Source organism: Orbicella franksi, chromosome 3 (genome assembly GCF_964199315.1).
Source record: "Orbicella franksi chromosome 3, jaOrbFran1.1, whole genome shotgun sequence".
Lineage (NCBI taxonomy): Eukaryota > Metazoa > Cnidaria > Anthozoa > Scleractinia > Merulinidae > Orbicella > Orbicella franksi.
The window spans coordinates 6,485,536-6,512,751 of record NC_138147.1 but is presented as its reverse complement, the minus strand read 5'-3'; the positions used below and the strand labels follow the sequence as shown (position 1 = coordinate 6,512,751).

The 27,216-nt window shown below is 38.2% G+C and overlaps 5 protein-coding genes across 8 annotated transcripts; 2 read left to right on the top strand and 3 right to left on the bottom strand.

Moving 5' to 3' along the window:
• The first annotated feature begins 3 nt into the window (after positions 1-3).
• Positions 4-5,906, top strand: LOC145480960 (ras-related protein Rab-39B-like). The gene is made up of 3 exons (XM_081459310.1): positions 4-69; positions 369-679; positions 2,170-5,906. The coding sequence occupies exons 2-3, from the start codon at positions 487-489 to the stop codon at positions 2,679-2,681; spliced, it is 705 nt and encodes a 234-aa protein (XP_081315436.1). The 5' UTR covers positions 4-69; positions 369-486; the 3' UTR covers positions 2,682-5,906.
• An 88-nt stretch (positions 5,907-5,994) lies between these two features.
• On the bottom strand, positions 5,995-15,658 carry LOC145480945 (uncharacterized). Of its 4 annotated transcripts, XR_014048572.1 has the most exons (6): positions 13,908-15,658; positions 13,298-13,483; positions 12,294-12,518; positions 11,722-11,932; positions 9,470-9,625; positions 6,984-7,069 (listed from the first exon to the last, which is right to left on the bottom strand). XR_014048572.1 is itself a non-coding variant. In XM_081459291.1 (5 exons), the coding sequence occupies exons 1-5, from the start codon at positions 15,648-15,650 to the stop codon at positions 6,819-6,821; spliced, it is 2,616 nt and encodes an 871-aa protein (XP_081315417.1). In that variant the 5' UTR covers positions 15,651-15,658; the 3' UTR covers positions 5,995-6,818. The 4 variants fall into 4 exon arrangements, 3 of the variants coding, with proteins under 3 accessions (XP_081315417.1, XP_081315418.1, XP_081315420.1); XM_081459291.1 differs by lacking the exon at positions 9,470-9,625 and having other exon boundaries at positions 5,995-7,069; XM_081459292.1 differs by having other exon boundaries at positions 6,977-9,625.
• Positions 15,659-16,028: 370 nt separating this feature from the next.
• LOC145480961 (protein jagunal homolog 1-like) lies at positions 16,029-19,037 on the top strand. The gene is made up of 2 exons (XM_081459312.1): positions 16,029-16,234; positions 17,755-19,037. Exons 1-2 carry the CDS (start codon positions 16,053-16,055, stop codon positions 18,104-18,106), a joined length of 534 nt encoding a protein of 177 aa, XP_081315438.1. The 5' UTR covers positions 16,029-16,052; the 3' UTR covers positions 18,107-19,037.
• On the bottom strand, positions 19,023-22,543 carry LOC145480959 (interleukin-1 receptor-associated kinase 1-binding protein 1-like). Its single transcript, XM_081459309.1, has 3 exons — positions 21,271-22,543; positions 20,340-20,611; positions 19,023-19,461 (listed from the first exon to the last, which is right to left on the bottom strand). Exons 1-3 carry the CDS (start codon positions 21,481-21,483, stop codon positions 19,194-19,196), a joined length of 753 nt encoding a protein of 250 aa, XP_081315435.1. The 5' UTR covers positions 21,484-22,543; the 3' UTR covers positions 19,023-19,193.
• Positions 22,544-22,805: 262 nt separating this feature from the next.
• Positions 22,806-25,734, bottom strand: LOC145480953 (uncharacterized). Its single transcript, XM_081459303.1, has 3 exons — positions 25,506-25,734; positions 24,072-24,674; positions 22,806-23,465 (listed from the first exon to the last, which is right to left on the bottom strand). Exons 1-3 carry the CDS (start codon positions 25,732-25,734, stop codon positions 22,837-22,839), a joined length of 1,461 nt encoding a protein of 486 aa, XP_081315429.1. The 3' UTR covers positions 22,806-22,836.
• Between the last annotated feature and the right edge of the window lie 1,482 nt (positions 25,735-27,216).

Below are 27,216 nucleotides of genomic sequence, written 5' to 3'. Positions count from 1 at the left end.
GAGGAAGGAAGCCTTGGCGGAAGACATCATTTGAATGGTGAAAGATTGTATGTGCTTTTTTCTTCAAAGGTATGACGTTTCGCTTAAACTTGAACAATTTCAAAATTTTCATAACTTAAATTTGATGTTTCTGGTGCCTTTGAGGCGAAATGTTGCTACATTTGCTTGTCTCATCTCACTCTGCTCACTCCAAAAATCTTAAATGTAGAAATTTAAGCTTACGTGTGGCTAATTTCAACGTTTGTACTTTGAAAATCTTTGCTGACTGAAATACGTGATTCGCTGGAAGGTGCCTTAGCTGGAAGATGCCCTAGCTTAGCCCCAACCAGATAATACAATTAATTACTATGTCCTGTTTTCTATTGCAGAATTTTCCAGATCTAAATTGGAAGGCATACTTGCTGGTAGTAGGCATTTTAAATGCAAATGATTGGATAGTTTTCTTGCACGTACGATCCAGGTGTTGTAAATTTGTGCAATTTAAAGATGAGCCGCCAACGGAGTGCAGATGCAGCGCGGTTCAAGCCAAAATATTTTTACCAGTTCAGGATTATTTTAATCGGAAACAGTACTGTTGGAAAGTCGTCGCTTTTGCGTCAGTTCACAGAAGGACAGTTTATTGAAAATTCCGATCCAACAGTTGGTGTGGACTTCCATGTGCGAGTTGTGATGCTTTCATGTAAGTTAGTTAAACCTTTTCGAAGTAGTTATACCTGTTGCGTTATAACTCATGCTTGTTCATATTGTGGCTGAATTAATTTTGTCGCACAAATAACCTTCGATCGCTTGAAATATCTCTTTTTCCCTGCCTGAAAATCATGTAACTTGTGTTTTGCGGTTGCTTGCCCGCTGTAGTTGTAAACAAAGTTTGGGAATTTTTCTCTCAAGCCACCGACAATTTTTTTGTCACTGAACCATGAGTTCCCTATGTCCTAATCGTCATAAATATCATGTTGTATAGCGGTACTCAAACGCGTTCGATATAAGTTTAAATTATAGTAAGTCTTATTATGTAAGTTGTAAGCTTAATCATTTCCCCGTTTGGGCGTTCTAAAGAAAAGATCATTTATTATCATCCGTTACCTGCCAGATCTTTGGAAAATATACAGCATTTATACTTGCAAATTAGTTTGTCTCGAAGACATGTGTACACTGGGAAAAAATGTTTACATCTTTTGGATCCCATAATTACCAAGGGATTTAGGTAATTTGATTAAGTTGCAGATCACTTTCTTTTTTAAAGATAATCTTCAAGCTTATGGTGTGAATGTCCCAAAAAATCTGTGGTTGTAATAATTAGAAACTGTTACATTAGATTAAATGGGGAAAAAGTATACATAGTGACACTTAGATCTATATTGAAATGGTATTTCACATATTTTTTACATAATTAACGGAAGATTGAAATCACAGGGCAGGGTAAAAAAAAAAAACGCATGTGCAATGGCAAGTAAATCTGCTCTTGGGAAAGTGAAAATAGAAGTTAAGTGGCCCCGTGGGCAGGTGATGTATGCCTCAGTAGTCTTGTGAGTCTCAGTGAAAAATTATGTCAGTTTGATAAAATGATCATACTTTCCCATCAGGAACTATTTTAAAGCTTAAGATTGCAAATTGAGTGAAGGAATGAGTTGAAAGTGTGGATTGATTTAAAATCCAAGCGTACTTTGTTTGCAATGTCCTCTGATTGCCATATTGGCAAGTATTATATTAAGTTGGGATAAGTGAAAACTAAACTTGGCTGGCCCACTGGGCAAGTAGATTTCAAGTGGGGACAAGTTGGGGTCATTCACTTGGGTACAAAATTAGCTTCTCTTTATTACTCTCCTTGAACAGTTAACTGTAACATGACTATTATTCATTAATAAAAAATTCAAACCAATACAAGAACTACTGACAAAATTATAATAATTATAGTTACACTTGATGGGCAGGCATCACAAAAAAGAATTATAATTATAAAAATTATGTGAGATTAACTTCACAACTTGTGTCCAGAATTGAGGTTAACATTAAAGTTACTTGTAATCTGTACTAAATTAATGTTATGTAATATGTTTGAGAATTAAATGGCACATTTGAGAGGACACGTCTCACCAGAAACAAAAGTTGCTTTTTTCAGCTACAAAATAATTATTATTATCATGATGAGATATTTTTGTTATTCCTCAGCTGATGTAAAAATAAAACTGCAGATCTGGGACACAGCAGGGCAGGAGAGATTCCGCTCCATCACATACTCTTACTACAGGAACACTGTTGGATGCCTAATAGTTTATGACATTACTAATAGGGAGTCATTCCTTAATGTCAAAGACTGGTTATCAGAAGCCAAACAGTGTGTTGAGGAGAGCGATGTTGTCTTCATGTTGGTTGGCCACAAAATTGATAAAGAATCCAGGAGAGTTGTTTCCACAGAGGAAGGAGAACGCTTTGCCGAAGCAAATAATATGATGTTCATCGAGACATCAGCTAAGGTTTTATGTAATATTGAAGAAGCTTTTATCAGAGTGACCGAGGAAGTTTATAAACGAATGGAGAGAGGAGACTTAGGACTCAGGGGGGGCTGGGACGGGATTAAAGCTCTGCCAATGCGTCCTACAGATGTTCTTGGAATTGGACATGCAGCTTCTGCTGAAGATTTACTGGAACAGCAAGAGTCTAGGAGATGCTGTCCAGGTTGATGCAAGTACTTGTGTCAGCAATTTTTTAAGCTACCTTAATTTACCTTTTATCCACAGAAAAATGACAAGAGTTTGACACTCAGTTTGGGAGAAAAGGGGTTATGTCAATAAAAAAAAATAGTCCATAGTAATCTAGTACTAAACCAAGCACAAGGGCCATGCTGGGGAATAACGGTATCGGGCTGAGGTCAGTATATGAGCACAGCAAGGTACAATAAGGTCCATGGATGTAAAATGGCTTAGCTCAAGCATTCTAGGTTAGTTAAGTAAAAAAATTATTAAGTTTATTATATTGCACTTGAAAACAAAAATACATAGCTTGTGAAACTGACTCAGTCATAAGTCATATGGCAAAGTCCTGACCAAGAAAGAACCAATCAGAAAACTCGAATCTACCTCAAGACTTAACCTTGCCATATAATAAATATAACATATTGAATGTTTTTGTGTTAGTGGATTTGTTAGTGTGTACTTAATTCAGCTAGGGAACGTTAATGTAATGGTGAATCTAGTTAGGTTAAGGTCTTTTTATTTTGACTTTCTTCTCACCAGGAAGAAGGTCATTAAAATAATAATGTGCCACTTCTCAGAGGAGCTTTGTTGGACTACCAGTGGTCAGAATCTAGTCTTTGAACAATACCATGATTCTCAGCAGTGATATTGTTTGTGCTGACTGGCTGATTTTTGCAAGTTCAGACTGCTAAATGGTACTTGTAGACTTTAACATATTGCGTGACTGTGAGAGGATTAACCAAACTGGCATTTGTTCCCTGTTGTTAGAGTTGATTTAGGATTATTGGCTGAAGGAATATATTAAGCAGTCTTCATTGTAAAGTGTTTTTGACATATATGGCAGGCCCCTTCTCTGCCTTTTGATAATAACATGCAAACTCTGCTCAATCAATGGTATTCACAACTGTCAGGTTTTAACCATTATTCATGTGAACATCACATTTTTAGCTTCTCACCCTGAAGCCTCACCTTCAAAGTGCAGTAAATTATTAATCTAAAAACTTTAAAAACTTTTTAAGTTAAAGAGAAACCCAAACCAGCAAGATGAATAGAAAAGCCATGTGAAAACAGCATGAAAGTACTACTGGTTTTTAAAAAATGTTTGCATAAACAAGGCTTGAGGTGAATTTCAGTAAACAGCATCTTACAGGTGGTCTGTTATCTTAGTTGACAGATCTCTTCACCAACAGAAGTTCACTTCTGTTGGTTTAAAAGCTGTGTCTGTGGGTTGTCATTAGTAAATTCAGGTGCAATTTTTTTCAAAGATTCTTTTTTGTCCTTGCAATATTCTGATTGACAGTAGTAACAAATTCTACTGTTATTAATATTTAAATTTATCATCATTTAGACCTTAGAACAGAACTTACTAGTTAGATGTTTGCATGTCATTGAAAGGTGCAGTGTAAGGTTAAAGCCATGAAAAAAAGTATTTTCTAAATTCTTATCCTTCCTAAATTTCAGCAGAAAAAAACTCTACACTGTACCAGAGTTTCCACTGAAAGTTTCACAGTTCAGTATGTTTTTCTCAGTGTGAGGTGGGGGAGGGGGGTGGGAAATGGGTTTATTAGTCTTGTAGATGTTTGGTATCGAAAATTACTACAGACCGAAATATTTTATTAATCATTAGTATATTACCTAGATAAAATGTTTCTATTGTATCCTGGCAGTTCTTAAGTTATTTGCCATAAAAGTTGTTTTTTTTTAATTTTAGAAATTGTTAGTAATTTTAGTGTATGTTTTAATCTGTTGTATTATTTTTGGTGCTTTTTATTTGTTATTTTTAAGTGGTTATCACTTTTGAATCATTATTTTATTAAAATGCACAAAGTCAAGAACTTTTAAACTTAAAACAGTTTGGAATGATAAAGTTAACTCTAGGTGGAAGTAATGTGTAATAGGCAGGTCAGCCAGAGGGTTGTAAAACCCAACCTTTCTTACTATAGTTTGAGATGGTAAAAGTGCCTTGCATTAAGAAGGGCCTCTTTTTAACTGATAAGAATCTGAATGCAGGAATGTACTCACGAAAAGAGCATAGAGAAATGCAAAGCACAACCATGTCCTCAGTGCATGGGACACTTTGCACCTTATGTAACTTAACAATCACAGGGAGCAACTACTCTTACTATTTCATCCAAGCCACATGCAAGATAAACTTGAGAATGCATGCGACATAGAATTGGAACTGGAATTAGAAGGTCTTCAAGGAAAGGTCAAGGTGCTTGGAGTAAGATCTTCCTTAGTTTTCTTGCCCAAGACATCCTATTTCTGATTATGACTTCAAACTTAAGTATCACTAAAATTGCTACCAGAGAATTGTTTGGACACTTCTAAAGTATCTTTAGAGATAAACCACTGGCTGACTGAAAGGAGACAATCATTTAATATTAAGTATATGTGACAGGACTACATGCCATCGATTAGGATTGGACAGCCAAAATTGGAAAGGCTCTAGGCCAAATCCAATTAATTGGCTGTCAGAGGAATTTTCTGAATCCAATTATTTCCAGATGTCCTCTTAGTTATCTATGTTGTGTTAGCTTGTGAATAGGCTCCCTAGTCAAGGATGGGGTGAAAAAAAAAATAAAAAAATAAAGGGAGGAAGGCCACTTCCCCTCCAGCTGGGGTCAGACCCCTCCAGCCAGAGCCTGGCTAAGGTTGTGTATGACACTATTCAAATTACTTGTAAGTTGGGACACTATCCAAATTAAAATTTAATTAAATTTGGACAACTTGCAAAATGAACAAAATCATAATAATATTGTGCCCAAACTTAAGGGCTGGTAAATATATGATATTATTATATGGCTGTGTCTCACAAGGACTGGGAACTACTGAATTCACGAATTTGATTGGCTAAAATCGATATTGACCGCGGTCTAGATTTTCCCATCTAGACTGGCATCTAGACCGGTTTCATTTTGCATTGAAAAAGTAGCAAACTAAAATACAAAAATGTTCACCATTTTCTTTTATTTTCTTCTCAATCATTTATGGAAGTGCCAAAAAGCCTGCTGACAAAAAAAAAAAGTAAAGAGGACGAGCAAATTTCGGCAGGTTTAAGTTAAGCTCATCACCGTTCGCAAGCAAAATGTTAGCAAACCAGTTACATTAAATGAATTAAAGTTTTCTTCTTTGCCATATAATAAACATCTTATTAACCGAGCTAAGTCGATCTGTATGGGAGAATCTTGACCTCAGTCATGTGTACAGATCTCACTGCGTTTGGTCTGTACTCACGACCTCGGTCAAGATTCTCCCATACGGACCTCCAGCTTGGTTAATAAGAGCTAAATGATGGTGAACAAGGACTTTTTCAGAACACACAAGACCCAGAGTAAAGGTCACATGACAGTAAATTATAGTGTAATATACACTTGTAATGAACAGCCACAAACATTTTTCATAACAATTTAATTTATATTGAAAGTAACATTCACATACAAACACCACCATAACCATGTGCTTAGAAATATTATTTCACAGGGTGTTAACAGTACAAATTTACTTCAGTCTGTGACTGGGTGAAAATATGAGATTTCTTAAAGGTTTCCTTACTTTTGATGACTGTTCTTCATTTTACACATTACTATGAGCAGTCCATACTTTCCCTTGTAGACCATACAGTGAGCAACAGAAAGTTTAATATCTTACAAGTGGAAAAACTGTCCACATGAAAATTAAATGACATCTAATAAAACTTGCAATACTGACAAAACTGTAATTTTGTTGAACAATCACGTTAAAACAAACATTCCAATCTAAAACCTATTTATAACTTAGTTATGAGATGAAAAAAACTTGTCTGATAACAAACAGTAAATTTATTCTTTAACCAGGTGTGACCTGTGTCCCTTGTATTATTTTGTGAAGAAGTGGTCACTCACAAAGCTGAATATTATCCTGAAATCTGTTATGATTGTTCAATGAAAGTAGAAAGGTTATGAACTTAACTTCATGTAATCTCAAAAGACAATAACATTGTATGCCTTGGATACCAATAACAAGAGTAACAAACGCCTCATTATTGTTAACACTTTCGTACATTTTGTATCACACATCCAACACTGAGTAATTGTATCACTCAAACTATAAACTAAGAAAATTGATTACATGAAGTAGTGCATGTTATACAGCAGATATATCAGCATCTTCAGGGATAAGGCCAAGTCCCTTCAGAGCATAGATGGCTGCTTGTGCCTTGGCCTGTTTCTTGTTGCCACATACAACAGCAGGTTGGTACTCAACACTGTTAACTAACACTTTAAACAGAAACTGCTTGTGGTGTGCAGGGCCATGGTCAAACACCAATGAATAGTCTGGTAGTTGCCATTTCCTCTTGCTGCAATATTCTGCCAGAGCAGACACGGGGTGCTTTCCTGGAAAAGCAAGAGAAAACTAAAGATTAGTATGCCTACAATGGAAACATATTTCACAAAATGCACAATGCTTTCAGGCACTGATGTTAGTAACTGTTTCAGTCAGTTCTCCACCTCACATGAAGTGAAGCAAATAATATTGTAAGCAAGAACAGGCTTAACACCAATCTCCTTGCAGACATTATTTTGGTTGCCACGACTGCCTAGAGAGGGGATGCATACACTGTACATGCTTGGCAACCAAATAGCAGCCACAAAGGATGATAGCTAAGCACTGTTTATCTCACAGAACAGTAAAATGTGCTTGGTTTGGACCTTTGTCCCAATAAATTGTATTCTGTATTTGGTTCTCTGCAATGTTATCACGCAGACATCCTGAAGGTTTCAGTGCAATCCAACAGTTCCTGTGACAGAGGCAAAGATTTGATGGCAAAGAAAGAAAGAAAGAAAGATATCCACCAATACAACTACATTCATTGTTTAGTTCCAGAAAATATCCATACCTCTCCCACGGAAGGGATTTTTTCTACGACCCCTCACTCCTCTGGAAATTCCAATAAGCTTGTTACATTGTATTGGGTCTTAGAGACCCATCACCCCCCCCCCCCCCCCAGGAAATTCCAATCCCTTCTGTAGGGGGAGTATGGATATATTCTGGAACTGCACATTAAACTTAAAATACCATTGCCACTTCTAAAAAACTCATCAGCCAAGTTAACAACGTTGTTTCAAAAAACTGAACAATTTATGTAGGCATCTTAAAAAAGCCAAATCATGCTTGTACATGTAGCTGACAAACATTCTTGCTGTACAACATCCCAAGAAACACTGAGCCAATCTCTTTGCAAGAAAAAAGAACACTAATAATGCATTATAGTACAAAATCTGACTCCAGTGTTCTTGACAATGATTCAAATAATTTGCACTATCATTGCATTCTGTCATTACATGTTCATTGTTTCATCCTCCAATTAATGGCCTGCAACCTCTTCAAAACAATGAAAATAACATTTGGTTCTTAAAGCAAAAAAAGAAAATTATGGGTCATGATTTCATGTATGTAAAAGTTAAGTGTAGCTGTGTCATACTCTTTTTGGTTGACATGTAATTGGGCAGCTCCTTACAAAATGGTGTGAAATATTTGAGTTCCCATGCCAATTTTCTAACACACGTAAATCACATTTAGTTTTGTGACTTGATCAAGTATTTCATTGTTTCTTGGTTAAGCCATGACTTGCCTTGATTAACTTTTGCTACCTGCAAGCATATCCAAATTTTTTAAATATATATCTCTTTTAAATAAATAATATGTACAAGTGGATGTATTGGTGGATATTGATCTTTCATTGAAGTCCTATCCAAAAATGAGGAGAGAAGTGGGAGCAATTCTGCAATACTGGGATCTTTCAAAACAAAGACATCTGAACAAAGATCATCTGAACTTTGTTGAAGAGAAAATTAAAAAAAAAACAGTGTTTCAAAATTAAATAATATAACCGGTAATCTCTTAAGATATAATTTTCCATTTACAGAGCTACAAATCTATGTTTTCAAAGAAATCAATACAATATTGATTCATTCAAAACAGTTATATTCTACAGAGTGGTTCCCATGTCTCTCCTCATTTTTGGAAGGGACCATTGGGTGGTCTGGGTCTGAATCTTTCATTCTTAATGCTAAGATTTCAAATTTCAGAACTGAAGTTTAATCTGTTTTCATAACCAATTAATATGCTAGCATGTTGGGTGCAAGTACTTAGTGCAGCCCCCAAACAATCTTATGTTTAATCTTAAGTCAAATTTGAGAATGACCATTAAATTTTGGTTATTTTCATTTTGTTCAGGGCATTCAGATTGGAGCACTGAAAACATGTGAAAAGTTAACATTTGCATGTCAAACATCAAGAAAATCCTCATCAACTGTATGTTTTGGAAACTACATGTATCAGATTACATAAAGATGGTCCCACAAAATCATGTGGTAACCAAAAGTACCTTGTAAGACTTTTAAAATCAACTTTAATTTAAAGCTTGTGCCATTAAAAATATGCCATTTCCATGTTGCCTTTTACCTCTGTTTCAAAACATGTCTTGGTGCACAACCTTTCATGAAGAAATGAGTTTGATTTGCGAGACAATGAACGTGCAACAAAAACTCATTTCCACATGATAATGAAAGGTTGTGCACCGCTAAGACTCTTTTTGAGACAGAGGTAACAGCAACTCGCAAATGGCTTATTGTAAAAACCAACTTTAAGTTGAAAGTACACATTGGTCTTTATAACACTTTGCAATTGAAATCTGTTGATCACAACATCTTGAATGGAGGGTTCTGAAATTCACTTAGGATTCAGTCAAGAATGAAAGCTCCCAGACACAACACACACCCAGTAATATTTACCTGTCTTCATCATAAACAAGTCTTCAGATGGTGACCATTTGACAGAATGATCTTCCTTGCAGTGCTAAAATTCTCAGTAACATCGGATCGAGAGGCATTGCAAATTGAATTGCTTGTGTACAGGCTTGGTAACAAAAAGACTGATGCCTTTCACTGCTGGGAGAAATTTATTTGTTTTCAATGGTGCATCAGTGTAGAATGGCACAATTCAGTGGGCCATTCTACACTGTACACTGAGATGATTAAAATGCTGTCATTACTGCTTAAGCCAGACACTTAACAGTCAGACTGGGCTCTTATACAATGGTGACAGAGTCAGAATTGGAGTAAAAGTCACTAATTCAAGAGTAAAACAACTACTACAAATAGCAGTTGGAGGTATAATGATCAGGATATTGCTACCATTATTTCATTGACATTTTCAGAAGGAGGGCAATTGGTTTTCACAGGTGGGTATAACTTTTTGAACTGAAATTCTTCATAAGGAAAATTTTTCCTATAGATGGTGAAACCAGGCAGGCAAAATCAACGTCACAGCCAGCCAACTTTCCCAATGCCCCTAAGCCCTTAATGGAAATCCTGTTATGCTTCCACATGACTGCAATAATGATTATTGTAGTGATTGTATTGAGCTCCTGTTCTTCTGAATCTGACTCCAATTCCAACTTTATCACCAAGGGTAAACCAGCCCTTAATGATGAGAAATTGAAAATGAACAACCACAATTTTGATCAAAGAAAAGTGATAAAATAATACAATTATAAAAACAACAGCAATACAACATATCAGATCAGTAGGAGAAAGCGCAGCAGGAACAGAAAAGTTTCTAGAATAAATAAATGTCCTAGTGTCACAAAAGCAATAAAAAATCGTTTTTGCAAGTAAAGGAGTAACTTCACAAGTTAAGAACATGTATTAAGAAAAGGACAATAACAAAGCTGAAACAATCAAGATATAGAAAATGAAGACATAACTGAAAAGATTTTAAGAAAACAAAGAACAATAACAGAGAAAAAAATTACAACAAATAAAAGACAGCCATGTCTTGTTCTTCAAAAAAGGAAACAGTGACAATCACATAACAGAAGGTTTTCTCTGGACAGCAAGCAATTCAAATTCCAGTGCCTCTGTAGTCAAAGATTTATCATGCATTACCAACAAGTGCATTAAATAACCCTTTGCACAATTTGTAGATTGAATGGCAAATAATTGTGTAACTGCTGTTTTGGTAAACACCACTGAAAACATATCACCAAAATGTTAAAAGTGAGTTTACGTTCGATGAGCAAGACTCCTAAAGGCTCGACTTTGGATTTCTTTCAAAAAACTTTTTTTCCACAATTTGAGTGGCTAAACCCAGGGTGTGGCTTATCTGCGGGTGCGGCTTATCTGCGGGTGTTTACAGTAATTCATGTGTACATAATAATTATGAACATTAGGTGTATCATTCAGCTGAATCTCAAAACATATTCCTCAGATACTTCCAAAATTCAAGACAAAGCACAAATTTTGAGTTATGTTAAATTTTCATGACATGGGTAAATTTTAGGGGATACAGCACTCAAAGGAATGCTCAAATTTAGGTTTTTAAAATTTAGGTTTTTAAGTTTTATAATTTATTTTATTTATTTTATGTGTCCCCTATTAGTAGAGGGTTTTTTATCCTCGGCTAGAATGTATTTGACACATTAATAAAGTTATTGTTGTTGTTGTTGTTGTTGCTGACTGAATAGTCTGACTCTATAGCCAGTTTGCTCCTGATGGGGCCAAGCAGCTGTATCACACAAAATGTTTAATTTGTTTTTCTTCATGAAACCATATTATTTTAACCTTACAAATAAAATTAAAATTGTATTACTTTTAAACTATTATAACATTTGTGGTTAAAACCAGGACACTACGCACATGCTCAAGACTCATAGGTCCATAGGTGTGTTTAGATGAGAATATGTAAACACAGTCGTCACGTTTTAGATTTACATGTATTCTTAAGAAATATTTAATAAAACCAATACAGGTAGTCTTTTCGATGTTTACATAACCTCATCTAAACACTTCGGGGGAGGGGGGGTTGGGAGAATTCTCAACAGTTATACAAACACAAGATGCAGTCGAGGGTTTGCGTAACTGTCTTGAATTCTCTGAACCTCTCCTCGTGTTTAGATGAGGCTACGTAAACACTGAAACTTGCTCTTGCTTAAAGTAAATAATGATAATGACAACAAAGAAACAGATTTCTTGAACTACCATACCTTGTAGGTCCAACATTGCAGGAGCACCTTTCTTTGTGGCCTTCTCCTTGCCAGTACTGAGACCTTTCCTGTCGATTTTGACAGTGAGAGCAATGGGTTCAGCATATCCTTCACCCCTCTTACCAATCACTTGACCAGGCTTCCAACCCATCTTTTGAAGAAGCTTCATCCCAATACCTCCACTAACTGGGGTAAGGTTATGAAACATGTCCTGCAAAAAAATAGATAATTTACAATCATATGTTACATGTATTGAGCTTATCTGCTTTCCATCCTTCTCAAAACTCATTATCAATGTGTGTGAGCAATACTATATAGCTGTAAATATAATGTAATTTTAAATTTTTGCAATTTATAGACTGAGAGAATAAAAATACTGTACATGTACACTAATTAAAAGTAACCCATTTCAACAAGGGTTTCAAAGTAATTTTTATGAAACATCAAAGACTGTGCATGTTTGAACACATTTCCAAACACCAAGAGGAGAGTTCAAAATACAATGTGTAGCAGAGTATTTGTGATGAACTTCGAGGTGTTCAAAGAGAAGTCAATTCAGTTCTAGAAATTACCTTTTTGGCCCATGCTTGGAAGCCTCCTTGCAAATTTTCCTTTGGCAGAAGATTCTTAACAAGCTCTCCAGTAAACTGTCCTGGCTTGACATTTGATTGACACCAATTTTGCATTTTCATCTGAATTTCTTGTAGCGTCAACAAGGCTTCAATATCATTGGGATCACCCTGAAGCCGACGCTGGGAATCCATCCGCTTTGCCACAAGCTCACTGATGTCAAACTTCTAAACATACCAGTAGAAAGGAAAAAATGACCAAGAAAATATTTTGCACACATCAGAGTAACACAAACTTTAACTACAATGTTCTTTTCCTTAAAAAAAAAAAGAATTTCAGACAAGATACATGTAATAAGATTCTGACATAAAACAATTAGCTCAACATGCCTCTCAAGTCCTAATAGTAAATTATAAAGGCTTGTGCATATAGTGGGAAAGTACAAGTAACTTGTGGGATATTCTGTGGTATACCATGAGAGCATTGCATAAGTAAAGGCTTGTGTGTATACCCAGAAAATTACATACAAGTGACTCGTGGGATATATAAACAATAGCCTCCATTTCAATGGTGCGAAAATATGCTAGGATATTTGTCTGCGGACATTATCTGTTCCGAGAAGCTAACAGTTTTCCGAGGGCGTAGCTCGAGGAAAACTGTGAGCTTCGAGGAACAGATAATGTCCAAGGACAAATATCTGAGCATATTTCCCCCTCAAATGGAGGCTATTGTGTTTATTATTCTTCAAATCTTTTTCGCAACGCGTGCTGTTTTGAAAATTGGGGAATATTCTCGGATATTCCCCAGTTTTAGCTGGGGAATATTCGGTCACGTGACACGTTTAGACCAATCGCACATGAGCAAAAATATTTGATGGATTATAATCCAAGATATTCCACTCAGAAGCATTGCATAACTAGTGTACCCATTATTTATGGCAATGGTTCACAAAAACTAATGCACTTTGTGGAACAGATGCCTCAAGTTCATATCAAAGCAGCTATACCTCAGCAGGCGGTGGAGCAAATACTTCTTCTTTGGGCTGTGTCTGAATTGCAGAGCCATCCACATCAGCAACTACTGCTCCATCGCTTACATCCTCTTTTTCTCTGTGCTTACTGCCACAAGACACTGGAAACTGCTCCTGTAGTGGTTTACTTGGGTCTACAGTTGGGACAAGAGGTTTGTTGACCTATAGACAATAACAATGTGAAGGATTTAACATTTCAACATGCCTGGCTAGTCAGACTGATCATAAAATTAATGTTGTGGCATGCCACACTAATCCTGAATAGGAGTAGGAAAAACCAGTCCCCTTTTTCCAGTGGAGAGATGTTTTCATGGCAAAGTTCACAGTTAGTGCTTCAAAACCTGACCACATGTTGCCCTTTACAAACATGTATAAGCACTTCCCTTTTGTCTTTTCATCTACACAAGTGACCACGAGTTATGCAAAAATGCATGTAACATTTTTGAAATTTTTAAAAGATAAATTGGTCAAAATGTCAAAAATGTCGGTCAATTATATTGTACTCGCGTTCACCAAATAAACTGCTTTTTGAACAAGACATATATATGCATCCCTGATTGTACTCATTACTTAGTTATCAACTTACTGGGAAGATAACTGGTGGTATAGTGATGTCAGGCTTTTCTTTAACCAAAAATGGGTGATGTGCTACTGGCTGGGAGTCATCCTCCTCTGTTTTAGCAGCTGCACCAACCCCGTCACTGTCAACACCTTCCTTCTCCTCCTGCAACTTTTTACAAAAAGCAGTTAGTTCAGCAATAGTCTTCCCTCCAGCTCTCTGAGCAACCTTAACTTGCTGTGTGGAGAGATCACTTGCCACAGGTTTGTCAATCAAACTGGACACTTTGTTGGTCACTGCTACACTGGCAGTTGGTAAAGTGTTGCTGGACTGTGCTTTGTCTTTTGACTTTGAACCAGATCTGCTCTTGCTCCTGCTTCTTCCTCTGTCTCTTGAGTGTGTGCGGGATTTTGACCTAGAACTCTTTCGTTTTCTATCTCTGGATGAGGAACGTGATCTCCTACTTCGCGACTGAGATCTCCTACTTTGTAATCGTGATCTTGACCTCGAACGTGACCTTCTTCCTCTAGATCTTGAACGTGACTGCCTCCTCCTTGAAGAGCTCCTTCTTCTTGAACGCGATCTGCGAGACCTGGAGCGTGATCTTGACCAATGTCTTCTGAAAGAGCCCACACCTCTTTTCCAACGAGGAGGGGAAAACCTTCGAAAATTCCTAAATGCAGGTGATTTCCTACGTGATCTAGAGCGTGATTTTCGGCGTCTAGGTGACCTAGACCTGGACCGCCTAGGTGATCTAGACCTGGATCTACTACTATATGAATGAGAAAGAGAATGTGATCGTGACTTTGACAAACTTCTTTTGCTGCGTCTTTCCTTGGAACGCGACTTTGACCTTTTCTTAGATGACTTAGATGACTTGTTTCTGGAGGACGATCTTGATCTAGATTTCTTTTTACGTGATGCCTCTTTAGAACTTGATAGTGACCTTGACTTTCTTTTAGTTTTTCTGTCTCTAGAGTGAGACCTTGAATGTCTGTTTTTATTGCGTCTACATGACTTAGCATCAGGTGACTTTGATCTACTTCTTGAGTGTGAAGGACTCTTTTTGTTCTTTGAATCAGTAACTTTAGCCACTGAATGACTTCTGCTGCGGGATCTATCTTTTTCTTCTTTTTCCCCTTTTTCAGAGGTTAAATTTGTATTAAAACAACATATATCTTTCTCTGCACCTTTCTCTGCACTTACATTTTCAACAGTGCTTTCATGTTCCTCACCTTTGTCATCCGAAGTTTTTGATTCACAAACAACCTGATGACTAGGTCCTTCTTCAGAAGCAGCCTTTGATAGACAAACAGTTCCATCGGTCCCATTTAAGTCATTTTCCGTTGTATCTGTTTTCACACAGTTACCGTCGACAGTGTCAGGAGGTTTTTCTTTCTCCAGAACAAAATCATGTTGAATTTCATCCGGAGTCATTGGTGATTTGGAGCGTGAACTCGGTGAACGAGAACGACTTTTAGATTGCTTCAAAGACTCTCCTTTTTCAATAGAGCGTGAACGCGACCTAGAACGAGATTGCGAACGTGTTCTGGATCTAGATTTGTGTTTCCGTTTTTTGTGTTTCTTCTTGTCCTTGGATTTCGAGTGTTTCTTGTGCTTGTGTTTTCTCGAGCGCTTCTCTTTCGAAACATCTCCATTGCTTTTGTCAGTTCTTTTACAAGAATCACGATCTTCCTCCTTTCCACCACTCCCCTCCGTCTTGTACACCGACTTTAAAACGTTCGCAAGCTCGTCGGAGACGAAACTCATCTTTTTTAACTCAAGAAAAAAACATGGCGGACTGCAGACAAAAATTGGATTTGCAAGAATCCGCTGACCGAAGTTGATCTCGCTCAACGTGACGATCAACGAGTTCCTTTTCGAATGTTTTTTTCTTTGAAAATATTTTTAAAGGAATAAACCTCAAAACTCAACGATAGTTTGGGGGGATTAAGATCTTTACATCCCAGCCAATATTTTCTTGCCGCGATTTCCCGCGATTTGTCACGCGCCTGAGCCCACGTGCTTAGCCGCAAACCAGTAACGTAGAAGAACGTTATCGATCTCAGAGGGACTGGGACGAAAATGGCTAGCACCTGGTAATTTTGAGGCAGTTTCCGGTGTGTTTTGCTAAGCATTTTAGTACTTTCTTGGGTACAGTTTATAATAGTTATGGCCTCTAGAGATGGACCCCGAGCTGTTGGCACGGATGGCTCTGATTTTGCCCATAGGCAGCGTGTAGCTTCCCACTACAAGGAAAGCGTACAGTGGAAGGGCAAACTCAAGGCTTGTCTGTGCTTCCATTTAGTTCTGATCGTGGCTGTTGGAGCTTGGATTACTGCTGCTTATAGTGGGTGAGCTTGAGATAAAAATACCACAGAACCAGTCATTATAACAGTAGTTGTCATAGTACAGGTGTTGTACATAAATGGTTAGTCTATCTGTGTCAAAGAAAGTTTATTGCACCACGTGGTTTCAAAGGGACTCCTGTTAATAATCTTTCCCTAACCTGCGAATATACTTTTGCGATTGTTATTGAAAGGACATGTGTTAGTCACCATTTTGATCAGGCATGCATCTGTTAATATGCTGCAAATATGTAGTTTCAGGATATGTCCATACCAACCCTAATGATGTTCATAGTTCAAATAGGAGTAGGAATTGATAGAACAACACATTCATCTATTGTTCAAGACAAACTCAAGCAGAGAGTTAATCTTTATCTAGAGGTGCTGTTCATTACCAGTCACCCTTCCCTCCCTCCAAGCATTCTACCAGGTTGCCATAACAACCCATTTACTGTCCCGGGGGGAAACATAATTTATATGAAAAAGTCAGGGATGCTCATTGCCTCACTTAGGGGGTGGATCAAGGATTCTGGTCTCACTCAGGGTGTTGATGACAAAAGAAACACTCAAAGAAATAATATAAAATGTAATGTTCTTAATTCCGTTTTTAGGTTGATTTCCACCAGTCTCTCTAGTCTGGTCCACTAGCGAGGGCTCCTTTCTTAGACAGCAGCTGGTTATCGAGCTATTACATTTTAAGTGGTATCTCTTAGGGGTCAAATGAAGCTCGAGTGACACCCAGATTGGTCTCCTTTAGGGGTTCAATTCAGGCTGAACTACAGAATACCCGGCCACTTATTAGCATTTCATTGAATAAGAATAGCAACTATTGTTATATACCTCATTCTTGAAAGCACACTGGCACATGTAAATGAAGTGGCTGGGTATTCTGTAATTGCTCCTCAATTCAATTTTTTCAATGAGCATCCCCGACCTTTTCATATAGGAGTCCCCCCCTCAGCAATTGGCCTTGGGCAAGAAACTACTGTCACTGACAATGGCTTCACAACTTGGCCCAGAAGAGAAACAATACCATTAGTTACCTGGTACTTTATGGAAACTGGATAATTCTCTTCTGACCATGGCAATATACAGTATGTAGGGTACATCACATGGAGGGAAGAAGTAATAAAATAAATCCCATAATATTTATTTTACTCCATGTATGGTTACAGGTGTTTACTTTGAATGGTTTGTAGCTAATCAAAGGACATGGCACCTCCTTTAAAAGGGAAAACAATGATTGTTGTCTCCCATGATTAAGAGATACAAAAATCATTACTTTCACCTTTAAAGGAGACACCTTGCCTTTTGATTATAATTATTAATAGTTATTAAACTATACACATGGAGACCTCAAAGATAGCATTTATCATTATTTTTGCTGGCTTAGAAATGTTTCAGTTTGAGAGTCTAAGAAATGTCTAAATTGCACTTCAAATTTGGTGTTCCAGAAAGATACGTCACTTAGACATGTATACATATGAATAAGTTAGTGACCAAGTATTATTTCTTTTGATCCACAGCCTTGTAAAGGCATGTCCAGAACCATGGGAGATGGTCTGGTTGATAAGCACTGTTCCTACAATTGTAGGACTCGTAAGTCTCCCAAAGAACAATATCAAGCAACTGTATGTGTATGCCTTTGGAACTCTTTTCATTGGAGTTGGTCCTTTAGTATTTGGTGCCTGTGTCATGCTGCAAAACCTCTATTTCAACATCAGTCATGGAAGAGCCCCTGCAACTCAACAGTGGCAAAATGCACCAATGAAAATGGCAGCCTCTGCTTTTGTGATCCAGTTTCATGGAATCAGCGTGTACTATGCAAACAAGCTAATTGGTGCTTGGAGTTCCAAGGGAGAGAAAAAGACTTCATAGCAAAACATCTTGGAAAACTGCATAGCAGCTAAAATAAACCAAAACAAAAAGAGAGCATAAAGAAACCCTTTTTTCACAACAAGTGTTCAGAAAAAAAAATGAAACTTGTAAATTGTTGTCCAATGTCACCTGGAGTCATTCTTGCCACATGCAAAGTCAGTCTTGACTTAATGGAACAGTCTTAGTTGTGATCAAAGCCATTTACACAGCTATCACTGGTGGAAATTGAACTTACTGATATTAGTAAGCTGCTCACAAAATCTTTAAAAATTGTGGTGCAAAGTTCTCAAGGTAACATCCCTCTTACTCCCAGATTTACCAGCCTTTTCCAGTCTCTACTTTCAAAGGGTCTGTACATTCAATTTTGGTCATTACTAGTAGTTTCAGGCAGCAACGAGGTGTATCCCCAGCACAAGTTTACATAACTAGTTGTGTTTATAGCTTTATCAGGACAAAACAGAAGTATGATTTATTTTTTAGAAAGGTAGTCTCGTAATAAATCCTAGTGTTCTGATTGTGTTTTTTTCTTGGCCAGGATTTTGCTATATGGACTGTTTCTATAGTTCTAAATTGTAATAAGTTGTACGCACAATTTTTTTGGTTTTTGAAAGTATGGAGGAGTGCCATATAATTTAACTATATTTACTAACCTAGCTTGCTTGAGCCATACTGGAGAATATTGGTTGTTTTTGTACAAAGTGAGTGCTCAATTTCCATACAAAAACCACCTTGGGTCAAGAAACTATTCCCCAGTTTGGCCTTCGCGCTCAGTTAGTAAGAGGTTAGTAACGTGCTTAGTATCAGTATTGCGTACTCGTACTTTCACAGTAGTCTGATTAATCTTGCTACATTTGGAGGATCGTTACTCTCTAAGGGTTTCTAGGTACTTTTGGAACTTGATGCTTGAAGTGAAATATGGGCAGGTTGAACATGGTTTTATTAATTTATTGCAGCAGTTCATTGAAATAAATACTGTGTGATATGGTTTAAAAAGGAGTTTCCTTCAAGAAGTCTACAGAGTTAAAAAGAATGTCAAAATATCTCAACCTCTTCAAAACTATATTTCTCTAACATAAGCTAATGTCTTTTACTTTCTTTTACGTGCTTTTGCCTTTTCTCTAATCTCAAATATAACAAAGATCTTAACAATGACTGTCACTGTTGCTATAGCAACCTTCTGCTGAAAAGTTAGTTCTCCTTCTGCCTTATCACCATGTTCAGTGTGATTTCCCACAAACTCTTCATAATGTTCTTCTCGTATTAGAACAGGTGGACCAAGGCATTGATTAAACATTTGAACAACTTCTAGTGCTTTGTTCTTTGCATTTCTGACTGCACAAACACAGGCTTGCCGTCTGAAAAGAACAAGGAATGAAACAATTAATATATATTTGAGACAAATTTGGTCCCATGAATGATACCATTTTTCTTCCATAAAGCTTTGTGTACACAGCAATTAATAAAGAAAGTACATGGGAAATGAATGAAGACACTTAATGAGTATTTGCACAAAATTTCAAACAGTGTTTTCAAACAGTCCATAAGAACAACCAACAAGTATTACTAACCAGGGCTGTCATTAAGTTTTAATTCACCTATAGCCTTGATCTTCACACCTGTAGCAAACTTGTTACTTTATGGGTAAATGTTATCAACTACAAGCCAGTTCACCCATAACATCAAGGGTCCATGAAACATACTCAGCCGTAACAGGTGTTACTGGTTAAAGCCCTTATTGACAGCCTTGACTAACTATTAAGCCACAGCCAAATGATCACAACATGTTGTGTTTGGCCACACTGCTGCGATACTTGCAACATGTCAGGTCTTGTTAGCTCAAATTTGACCATCTTCAAACTTGATCCAGCAATACCCAACATGTCGCAGCACGTCACATCAAAGTGTCGCAATTGTTTAGCCAGGGCTTTAAAGGGATGGCCATTTTCAAATCTGAGGCAGGGAGGGGGCATTTTTCTGTCTAAGAATTTCTAAGATAATGAATTGTAACCTCAAACTAGAAGTTGTTTTCTATCTTAAGGTTTTACCAAAATTTTTTCTTGTGATTCAACTCTAAGATTACATGTAGCTGGGCTCCCTTATCATTTTCCGCCTTCAGTTCACAACTTTCAATGGCCTTCAGGAAGGTTTGTTTGACGTATAAATTATACAATATTATTTGGGTTACACATCTTCTGGGTCATGTTACATGGCAGAGACTGTAAGTAACTGTCACCTTAATGAATCAAGCTTGCTTGCTGTGTGATATAGCACAGGACGGGATACTCTGACTGTCTCGTCAAGTTTTTCTACAAGGAGGTTGCACACTTGTTCACACTTAGAAAAATCACTAAACTCTACAACGACTTCAATTTCCAATTGATATAGTTTCTCAGTTCTGTTCAAAGTTTTATGGATTTCAAAGTCTTTGATATGGTGAGATTTCAGTGTTTGAAGCACATAGTCCACTCGGCGATTTACACTGGTTTTAACTTCTTCAACAGATTCCTGTCAAAAAAAGAAAACTGTAATGTTGAATCTATAACAATTTTGAACGGTGCATTCCTTTGGGATGATCTAGACCAGGATGAAGGATCTAAGATCGCTCGGATCATGGTGCATCAAAGGAACCAATGATTCCACCCTGGGTAAGTATCCATAAATCATTTTGGTCCAGGTAATCTTGGATCATTTCTTGGATCCTGGTTCAGGTAATCCCAAAGGGATGCACCCAGAAAGTTATCAGTTACCGCCTGTCTCACTATTTAGAGTTAATTGCAAAGCCTGACTTTTCAACTGAGTATCAATAGTAATCTGAATAGATTTTATTTAATTTCCGACGTCATTTCGGTGTCAGTTCACTCTCAACCAATAAGAAACAAAACTAACCAATCGGACTGCAGGGGGGTAAAATGCAGACTGTAGACTGAATCTTTTCAACTGAATCGTGTTACCATTTCCATCACTGGGAGCTAATTCTTTGGCCAAATTTTATGCCTCAAACAAGCTTAGAACTTAAAACTTGTAACTGTAAGCTTATTAATTAGAACTCTCAGCGTGTCCAGTGGATTCAGGTCAGAGTGCCACCCTCTACACTTTTCCAACGCCATTACACTGTAGCTGCCATTCTTTGTAAAAAAAAAAGCAAGGAAAAAGCGATCGCTTACCTTAGTGTTGGAACACACAATCGAGACCTTTGCTTTATCTGGAGGAAGACTGACCTCTCCAGTTTCCGTTATCTGAATCTCCCGTCTGTTTTCAAATGCTCCTTCGTGTTTACTTTCGGTTATTCCCTCATTGGCACGTTCATTTTCAGCCGAAGAAGTAAACTGAGCGAACACTTGCGCTGGACTATGCTTTTTAGATTCAAACCGACTCATTTCGTTATAGATCAAGAGATAAACAAAATGCCGTGAGCCTTTCAAGAAAGCTCAACCATTGAGAGATTTTGACTTAATGAAGACACTAGCTTGACAACAAAACTTGACTACGCTGACGCCTTAGAACCCAGTACTTCCGAGCAGGTACGCGCGAAGACTCGAGAGACGTGTGAGCTGTCGGTAAGCTGTTTATGATCGGCACCCGGGTGATCATTTCTCCTCTCCTCGGCCAGTCATTTTGAGAAATGCAGTTAAATGATTATCAACATTTAAAAGTTAACAGTTGAAGCTTGTAGCTTTACGTAATGCTGAAACATTCAATCACACTGGCTGAATTGTCCCAGAGGATAGGAATCCCCGTAGGCTCTCGCTCGCGTGTGCACGTGACGCAAGTGAGTTAGGATTCCCACATTCAATCAGTCAAGAGAGAAGATTTGGAATTCGTCTGTCGCTCTGAATTTCTCTGATTTCTCTGGACTTCTCAGATACCGTGCTGATTAAGTCGACATGTCCACCTGAGGCCGCCATGTTTTTGTTTACCGATCCGCGCTCATGTAAACCGAAGCTAACCTATTTCGCGGGAAAAGGAGCCCAAAATTAGACCCGCGGTCTGTGAAAATGCCGTGACATAGGCTTACTACGAGAGTTGCACGCTCCTGGTGATGGGCTCCTGAGATCAATGAAAGACTTTGAGCTACTACCAGCTGGGTTAAGCATGCAAAACTGAAAAGTCCGGAAAATAAGGTTTATTGTAATTATGTGTTTCTATTGCTGATTGAAACATATCAACCCCTACCAAAACCCTTGTTCAAGGGTCATAACAACTGACCTTTTACATTATCTTGCCGAATTATTCGACTTTCCGTTGAATAACCACAGTTACTCTATTATAACTGATGTACAGTGAATATGAATACTCAAACTGACTCTTCCTTGTTCAAACATTTCAGAGGAACAAATATAACCAGCTCCTTCTTGTAATGTGGGCGAACAAAATCACATTTAGATTTTTATCAAACGACTTCAAGAAATATTTTAAACCCAATACCCTAGGGGTCTCCTTGAATCGCTTTTCCTTTTTACGCCTTATAACAAAAAGGAAGGGGCTAAGTGGTTAGGGCGCCGGACTTGAATCCGTAGGTCGCGGGGTCAAGTCCCGCTCTGACCACTAAGCAGAAGTTGTTTTTCGGTAGACCCTAGTTCAATTAACTTCTCGGTCATGCTTGTAAATAGCCAACTGATCTGGCCTGTGAATTTGCTAGATGTAGCTAAGCGCACTGACCTCTATAAACAACAACATTTGAACATTTGTTTGCTTTTTTTTTTTTTTTTTTTTTTTTTAACTCACATAAATCAGATCAAATTTTGTCTGGCTGCTTCGTTCCAGTCGTAAACGGAAACTTCCCTTAGAGTTATAGATTTTTGCTTGGTTACGAGCCTTGTAATATTTAAACTGATTGCAGTCACTTTTTTGTTCGCTAACGCTTTTGGAAAAGGATGAATTCTCTTGTGTCCTATAGTGCTTCCAGGCTCAGGAGTTTTTATCCAACCGTCTTCGGCTTCCAACTTCAATTCGTATTCCATAACTATTTGTCCAGATTTCTCGATGTCTTCCATGAGTATAACGGAACCATTGAGGCTTTTCAATTCCCTGAATTTCCATATTTTTTCCTCTCCTACATGCATTTCAGGGCTACAGCATTTGCTTACGGGGTATTGATATAACAGCGCTATCGCTTTGCCCAGCTCCTGGTATACCGAGAGATCTATCTCGGGTACCAACCCGCAGGTGTCGGGATTGAGGTTCAAAAGCATGGTACAGCCATGTCCCACGCTAGTCAGATATTCACGTACAAGTCTTTGGGTACTTTTCACCGAGCACTCCGTATTAGGTTGCCAAAACCAATAGTGTTGGCGAATCACTGTATCACAATTAGCAGGGCAAAACAGCTGGCCCCAGGGGTTCCCTTGAATCACTTTTCCTGCAAAACAAAACAGGAAAATTTCTTTTAAGTGAGCGCGTTTTTGATCAAATGTTCTCTGACTGCCATGCATAGATCCAGGATAAAGGGGGAGGGTGGGGGCCTCATGTCAATAGGACCTGGATGTTCGTCGGAAAATTAAATAAAAGGAACAAATATCTGGGCTTGGCCAAGTAACCCCCTTAACGATAACACTTTAAAACGAACGGACCGATAAGAGATATAATGCGTTTAACCATAAACTAATGAGGAGTTGCTGGTTAACGCGATCGATAACAACAAAATCAGGCTTAACTCGGCCGTCAACATACTTAGAATAACAATTGATGTTTTAATTAAGTTTCTTCGCGTTCAAGCCCGGAAGATAATTTGTTGAGAAAGTGAAACTAAAATTGGCAATTTTCAACCCAAAAAGCGTGACCTCACCCCTTTCACAAAGGAGTGTGCACCGAGGGAGAGGAGGGGAATCATAGAGCTTCTTTTTAATGACATCTCAAAGTAATAATGGGCTTTCCTTGCTTTAGTCAGTTCTTAGAGGAGTGTGTAAGCAATGTCGAAAAGTTCCGCTCAACTAATTATTATTCACAACGTAAGATTTGTGCTTACCATCATTGGTCTTCATGGAACACTTTCCATTGGGCACGGCATACCAGTGAGGTAAAGGTGCCATAGCATTTTCGTTACCAACCCACCGCAAGCCTTGATTTCCAGCAAAAGTCGGGCATTCGTCACACAGTGAGTTACCTGCCAACTCGCGAATGATTGGTCCGACATTAGGGCTCACCCCTGGAACAATCCCAGCATCAAACCAGATGTAGAAAGGGTCTTTATACGGAGATTTTGCATTGAATAATTCCCACATTTGTTCTTCCACTACCTTTTTATAGCGTTCTTGAGTTAAGGCGTTCCCAGTTGTATAATTATCCACGCCCATATACCAGTTGTTGTGCACGCTGTAAAAGAATCCGTAATCAAGACCATGTTTTTTGCTGGACATCATAAAATCGGATAGGATATTTCCCTTGCCTTCTCTCCACTTTGTATACTTAACAGAGTAGTTGTAATTTGTCTCACTTGGCCACATGAGAAACCCGCTGAAGTGGTCAATGCTAAAAATAATGTATTTGGCACCAAAACTTTTCGCTGCCTCGACCCACTGATCAGTTGAGAGTTGTTGTGGATTGAAGGTGTCCACAGGCACTACACGACCTACAACAATAGCGAAAGACGAAAGATTGAGTCGTACCTGGCACAGGGGTAATAACAAGGACTTAAAGACTGACCGCAAGAATAACAGCGACACGCAATTTCCAAACACCCTAAATCTCTCCAAAGCTAGAGGGCTAGACGACGGGGGGACCGACTGCCGAGAAAAAACAAAACTTGTCTCAAGCACACCTGTCTCGTCCCAAACTCTCCCCTTCCTAAAAGCCTCGCTCCAGCCCTTTCCGATTTTCGAGAGCAAACTAAACAGACGGCAAGCGGTCTATGATCGCCTGCATGGTTCAATCTATGAGCTTTTTCTTTACTTATCCAGCGCTCCTTTCACATTGCAATCAATCAAATTATCTATCAATCCAAAAATTTTAAGTGGTCAGCACGCTTAGTTCGCACGCTTATGAGAACGTGGGTAGACTGTAAATATACAACCTGCATGACCGCGTATGACTTGAAGGGGAACACTCGCTATATAGTTTGCGATGTTTCACATTTCACTCAGGGAAACCACTGAAAAGTTTTACAGTTTACAATGCAGTGAGGCATACGAAAACAAAATTGCAGTGCCGTGTATCAAAATAAAAAGACCAAACTATACCTAAAATTTGGTACCATCGCTAACGTCAAACCTATATAATGTCCAAAATAGTGCCTCGTGACGAAAGAGTCAAATGCCGTGAACTTGCAGACCGGTAGATTTCGCCTCTAGCGTTCGTCACTGTTTAACGTATTCTTGACTGACAAGTTATAGTTGGAAACCTAAAAGGCATTCTGTTTTGGTCACGACAACGTCTTTTGTTAAACGGACAAGTTGCGACTCACCTGGTTTCATATAGCGATCAAATGTTTGCATGTTGAAGTGAACTATTGCTCCAACTTCGTAGTCCAGCCATTTTGCTTGAGTTTTTGTCGGCTTTGGTACCTCGAAATCGTTTGCACCTTCTACACAATGAATATACAGCGTAACGATAAAAGAAAACAAACTGTAAAGTTGTATCATTCTGAGAAACGAGTGTCGAATTCGACTTTTCAGTTCAATGAAGGTTGTCATTTGGTTTCTCAAACCCCTTATGACTTACAGGGAACAATTGTTCATAGTCACATTAACTACAGGGTCCACAAATGTCTCGTGTGGGAATTACGCTTGAGGACTTATAACAAGCAAATTCTAAATAAAGTACCTGCTTCAGGACAGGTGGTAAAACACGCTGGTTAATTAGTATTTCGCGCTTCCTTGAACTATGCAACCAGTAAAACACACAGGGACTTCACTGTGCTCAAGACTCTCAGAGTCGCGCGCCTGAGGAAAAGCTGCAACCAACCATATGCGTACAATGGCTCCCCAAATGAACTTAGGGTGGGTTCCTTTGGGGTGATCTGGATCAAGATCAGTGATCCAAGATCACTCGGATCATGGTGCATCAAAGGAACCGATGAATCAACTCTGGCCACGGATGCACCATGATCTGAGTGATCTCGGATCACTCATCCTGATCCAGATCACCCCTAAGGCTAGAGTCGTGCCAAATTCAAGAATTACTGAAGCCACTTAGCTAGTCTCCCCTAACTCCCCGCGAAAACGCAATCCCACCCGGCAACTGAAATACATCATGCGTAATTTATGAATTTTGTTTCGCGCGGCAGAAGCGCGACGTTTGAATCGCTGTCGTGCCAGAGTAGAACGCCAGAACTTGCCGAACTTAATTCAAATGTTTGTTTCAGTGGTCGTACTTTCGCCGAGCTTTTGTCGAAATTAATTCCTGAATTTAGTTCGGTGCAGCAGAAGCCGCACGCATGTCATTATGAAGTCAAAACCAGAAATGGCAACTGGATAGACGCTTAAACAATAGGATGTTGTGTCTTTACAATAGAGGTGGCTATTTCGAACACGGGACCAGCTTGTCAAGGCAAGGGTACAGGGCTTGAACCGAGGACCTCTGGATAACCAGACCAGCGCCCTAAACCAGTCGAACACGCTGCCTCCGAGTACCAATTACAAACAAATTAATAGCAAAGTCTTTTGCAAAATGTCTGGGGCTTCTAGAGTTACTTTAATTGTCCAATGTCCTTATGAAGGTCACTAAATCAGGAAAATTGTTAGAACGAAGATAGGAAACGGTTTTAATTTGTCAGTTTTGTCAAACTTCTCAGTGAATATAAAAATCTTATATGATAACGAGTTTCTATATTATATACAGTAAACACCCTCGAGTAAGAACCTACATTTTTTGAAGTCTGGCAAAATAGGTTATTGTATTTTGTGGTAGTTATTGGCAATTTGGCTAAGTAGGTACTTAATTAGGTTCTTAATTTCTATTAAGGGGATATAATTGTTGATTACCAGAAGAAATAAACTTGGGTTTTGGTCCTTGAACATACAGTATTTATTCGCAACTGTATTATTTATTTTCTTGTAATATAAATGTGAAATCTCAAAGTCACACTCCTTGGTTACAATGTTATCATTATGTATCTGTAACCCATATACAAGAACCTGTTTGATCTTACTTGGCTAAACACTTTTATATTTTTG

Bases quoted from the DNA above. Each gene is read 5' to 3' on its own strand.
- LOC145480960 (XM_081459310.1), top strand. From the start codon at position 487: ATGAGCCGCCAACGGAGTGCAGATGCAGCGCGGTTCAAGCCAAAATAT. The intron at 680-2,169 runs GTAAGTTAGTTA...GTTATTCCTCAG, and splicing joins GCGAGTTGTGATGCTTTCAT to CTGATGTAAAAATAAAACTG.
- LOC145480945 (XM_081459291.1), bottom strand. From the start codon at position 15,650: ATGAGTTTCGTCTCCGACGAGCTTGCGAACGTTTTAAAGTCGGTGTAC. The intron at 11,933-12,293 runs GTAATTTCTAGA...ATTTTTTTGCAG, and splicing joins TCCAAGCATGGGCCAAAAAG to GACATGTTTCATAACCTTAC. The intron at 7,070-11,721 runs GTATGGTAGTTC...TTGCTTTTCCAG, and splicing joins TGCAATGTTGGACCTACAAG to GAAAGCACCCCGTGTCTGCT.
- LOC145480961 (XM_081459312.1), top strand. From the start codon at position 16,053: ATGGCCTCTAGAGATGGACCCCGAGCTGTTGGCACGGATGGCTCTGAT. The intron at 16,235-17,754 runs GTGAGCTTGAGA...TTTGATCCACAG, and splicing joins ATTACTGCTGCTTATAGTGG to CCTTGTAAAGGCATGTCCAG.
- LOC145480959 (XM_081459309.1), bottom strand. From the start codon at position 21,483: ATGAGTCGGTTTGAATCTAAAAAGCATAGTCCAGCGCAAGTGTTCGCT. The intron at 20,612-21,270 runs GTAAGCGATCGC...TTTTTTTGACAG, and splicing joins TTGTGTGTTCCAACACTAAG to GAATCTGTTGAAGAAGTTAA. The intron at 19,462-20,339 runs GTGACAGTTACT...TGTTCTTTTCAG, and splicing joins AGCAAGCTTGATTCATTAAG to ACGGCAAGCCTGTGTTTGTG.
- LOC145480953 (XM_081459303.1), bottom strand. From the start codon at position 25,734: ATGACAACCTTCATTGAACTGAAAAGTCGAATTCGACACTCGTTTCTC. The intron at 24,675-25,505 runs GTGAGTCGCAAC...CTATTGTTGTAG, and splicing joins TGATCGCTATATGAAACCAG to GTCGTGTAGTGCCTGTGGAC. The intron at 23,466-24,071 runs GTAAGCACAAAT...TTTGTTTTGCAG, and splicing joins TTCCATGAAGACCAATGATG to GAAAAGTGATTCAAGGGAAC.